Source organism: Sciurus carolinensis, chromosome 11 (assembly GCF_902686445.1).
Source record: "Sciurus carolinensis chromosome 11, mSciCar1.2, whole genome shotgun sequence".
In the NCBI taxonomy this organism is placed as follows: Eukaryota; Metazoa; Chordata; class Mammalia; order Rodentia; family Sciuridae; genus Sciurus; species Sciurus carolinensis.
The window spans coordinates 25,048,367-25,051,153 of record NC_062223.1 but is presented as its reverse complement, the minus strand read 5'-3'; the positions used below and the strand labels follow the sequence as shown (position 1 = coordinate 25,051,153).

The 2,787-nt window shown below is 37.6% G+C and overlaps 1 protein-coding gene across 1 annotated transcript; it reads left to right on the top strand.

The window, feature by feature from the left end:
- Positions 1 to 215: 215 nt before the first annotated feature.
- Positions 216 to 1,238, top strand: LOC124958995 (olfactory receptor 4A15-like). Its single transcript, XM_047517634.1, has one exon. The coding sequence runs from the start codon at positions 285 to 287 to the stop codon at positions 1,236 to 1,238; it is 954 nt and encodes a 317-aa protein (XP_047373590.1). The 5' UTR covers positions 216 to 284.
- Positions 1,239 to 2,787: the final 1,549 nt, after the last annotated feature.

Below are 2,787 nucleotides of genomic sequence, written 5' to 3'. Positions count from 1 at the left end.
TGTGGGAAGAAATTCAGAAAGCTCCTTTTCTAATGAGTTCCTCTATGTGAGACCATGGGGAGGAAATACTGCTGAGGAAGGCATCTCATTTCTATTTTTATAAGTCTCCTTTTTTATTAGTGCATGGTGATTGCACAGAATAGTGGGTTTCATTTCTACCAGCATATACTACATGCTCTGATAATTTCCATTTTTGATGTAGAACTTGGGATCATCCCAAATTCATTATTGGTCCTCTTCTTTGTAGGTTCTTCCACCTGAGTTTACCATCTTCAGAAGAACACATGGAAAACAGGAACAATGTGACTGAATTTATTCTTCTGGGCCTCATCCAGAATCCTGACGGGCAAAAAGTTCTGTTTGTCACATTCCTGCTCATCTACATTGTGACCATAACTGGCAACCTGCTCATCATGGTGACCATCATAGCCAGCCAGTCCCTGGGTTCCCCCATGTACTTTTTTCTCACTTATTTATCCTTTATAGACACTGTCTATTCTACTGCCATTGCTCCCAAAATGATTATAGACTTGCTTTATGAGAAAAAGACCATTTCCTTCCAGGCCTGTATGGCTCAAGTTTTCATAGATCACTTATTTGCTGGGGCTGAAGTCATTCTCCTGGTGGTGATGGCCTATGATCGATATGTGGCCATCTGCAAACCTCTTCATTACTTGACCATCATGAATCAGCGAGTGTGTGTTCTCATGCTGTTGGTAGCCTGGATTGGAGGTTTCCTCCACTCCTTAGTTCAGTTTCTCTTTATTTATCAGCTGCCTTTCTGTGGCCCCAATGTCATTGACAATTTTGTGTGTGATATGTATCCCTTACTGAACCTGGCTTGCACCAATACCTACCTCATTGGTCTTTCCATGATAGCTAATGGTGGGGCAATTTGCACTGCAACCTTCTTAATTCTCCTAGTTTCTTATGGGGTCATATTACACTCCCTAAAGACCCATGGTTTGGAGGGGAAACGCAAAGCTTTCTACACCTGTGCGTCCCACATCACTGTGGTCATTTTGTTCTTTGTCCCCTGTATCTTCCTGTATGCAAGGCCCAATTCCACATTTCCCATCGATAAATCCATGACTGTGGTTTTAACTTTCATAACTCCCATGTTGAACCCCTTAATCTACACCCTGCGGAATGCAGAAATGAAAAACGCCATGAGAAAACTTTGGAATAAAAAAGTGACAGTAGCTGGGAAAGGCCTGTATCCCTCCTGCAGAACCTGACCTCCCTTCCTTCTCAGAAGCAAAGAATACTTTCACTTTCCATGATTCCATCTTTATGACCATTCTCTTTTGGTAATTTAACCTATTTACTCTGAATCAGTCATACAAATTAATCTTTAAGTGGAATATGTTATGCCCATCAAGATCATTTGGTGGACAATATTATCTTTCTATTTCAAGTTCTTTTAATATTCTTTCCTCTTTTTGAACTTGAAAGTTTATTTTTAATTGACATATGATAATTGCATATGTTTATGGTATATAATATGGTGTTTACATCTATGTATATATCATAAAATTTCATGCAAGTTAATTAACATTCATTACCTCACTAAGTCACTTCTTTTTTGATGGGAAGGCTGAAAATCTGTTCTTGGGTGTGGGTTATGATGCCTCCTTGCACACAAAAAATGTGACCCAATAGAACTTGTTCTTGATTACTGAACTGTTAGTCTAAAGGCTGGGGATATAACTCAGTGGCACAGAGCTTCTCCAGAAAGCATGAGGTCCTGAGTTCAATCCCCAACACTGAAAGCAACAACAATGAAATTCTGTCAATCTAACCATAAACACAGCTCTTGGTATGTGGATGGATTTCACATTTCATGCCAACTCTTCAAAGCATAGGAGAAACTCAAGAGAAATTAACTTAATTAACTTTTTACTGTGCAGAGGTAAGATGCTCAGGCAGCAAATGGTTGAATTTGTACCTTCTGACCTACTTTTAGGGATTCTGTTCAACATCATTGTGTATTTACAGAACAACTGGGTTCTTTGAATAAGAGCCTATTTAAATTTCTTAAACCACAGTGGAACTGCCAGACCTGCCTACATTAAATCCAACTCTTTGGGTGCACTTATTTATGCTTTAACACATAAATGTTAAATGTTTTGGGAACAGATAGTTACATTTTACACAATGAATTCCCTTCTGACTCTCTATAAATTTTATGTTCTTGTTGACTTGAATGGTAAAACAAAGATGTTTCCATGTCTTTTCTCTGTAGTGCATTTGGAGATCTGACACTGTGTTACAAAGACCATTTTTTAAAAATGCCCTAGCATTACATGTTAGACCTTGCTGAAAAGTCAACATATAACGTAGATGATGAAAAATTGGCATTTCTTTCTTCATCCTTTCTCAACTTGTAATGGAGTTACTTAAGGTACTTAGCAATATTAACACCTCCAGTTATTCAACACATATTTTACAGTTATTCAACACATATTGAGTAAAATATGTGTTGAATAACTGGAGGTGCTCCAGTGTGAAATTTCATTTCTTATTTAATGGATCAAATAAAAAAGTACTCTGGTTATTTTCATGAGAAAGGAATTCAATAGAGAATGAAAAACTTTGTAATTATTGGAATTGGAGAATCTGGCACCTGGATACAGGTGTGAACACAATTGAGTTCTAGGATCAGAGCTGTGCATGGTACAGAGTTGACAAAGCTGGACTCAGAAGAATGCTCTCATCTCTAGTTCTTGAAGTTTTTCCTTGCCATGGATTGTATATAATGTTAACTTTGTCTAAAAATTTAAAATT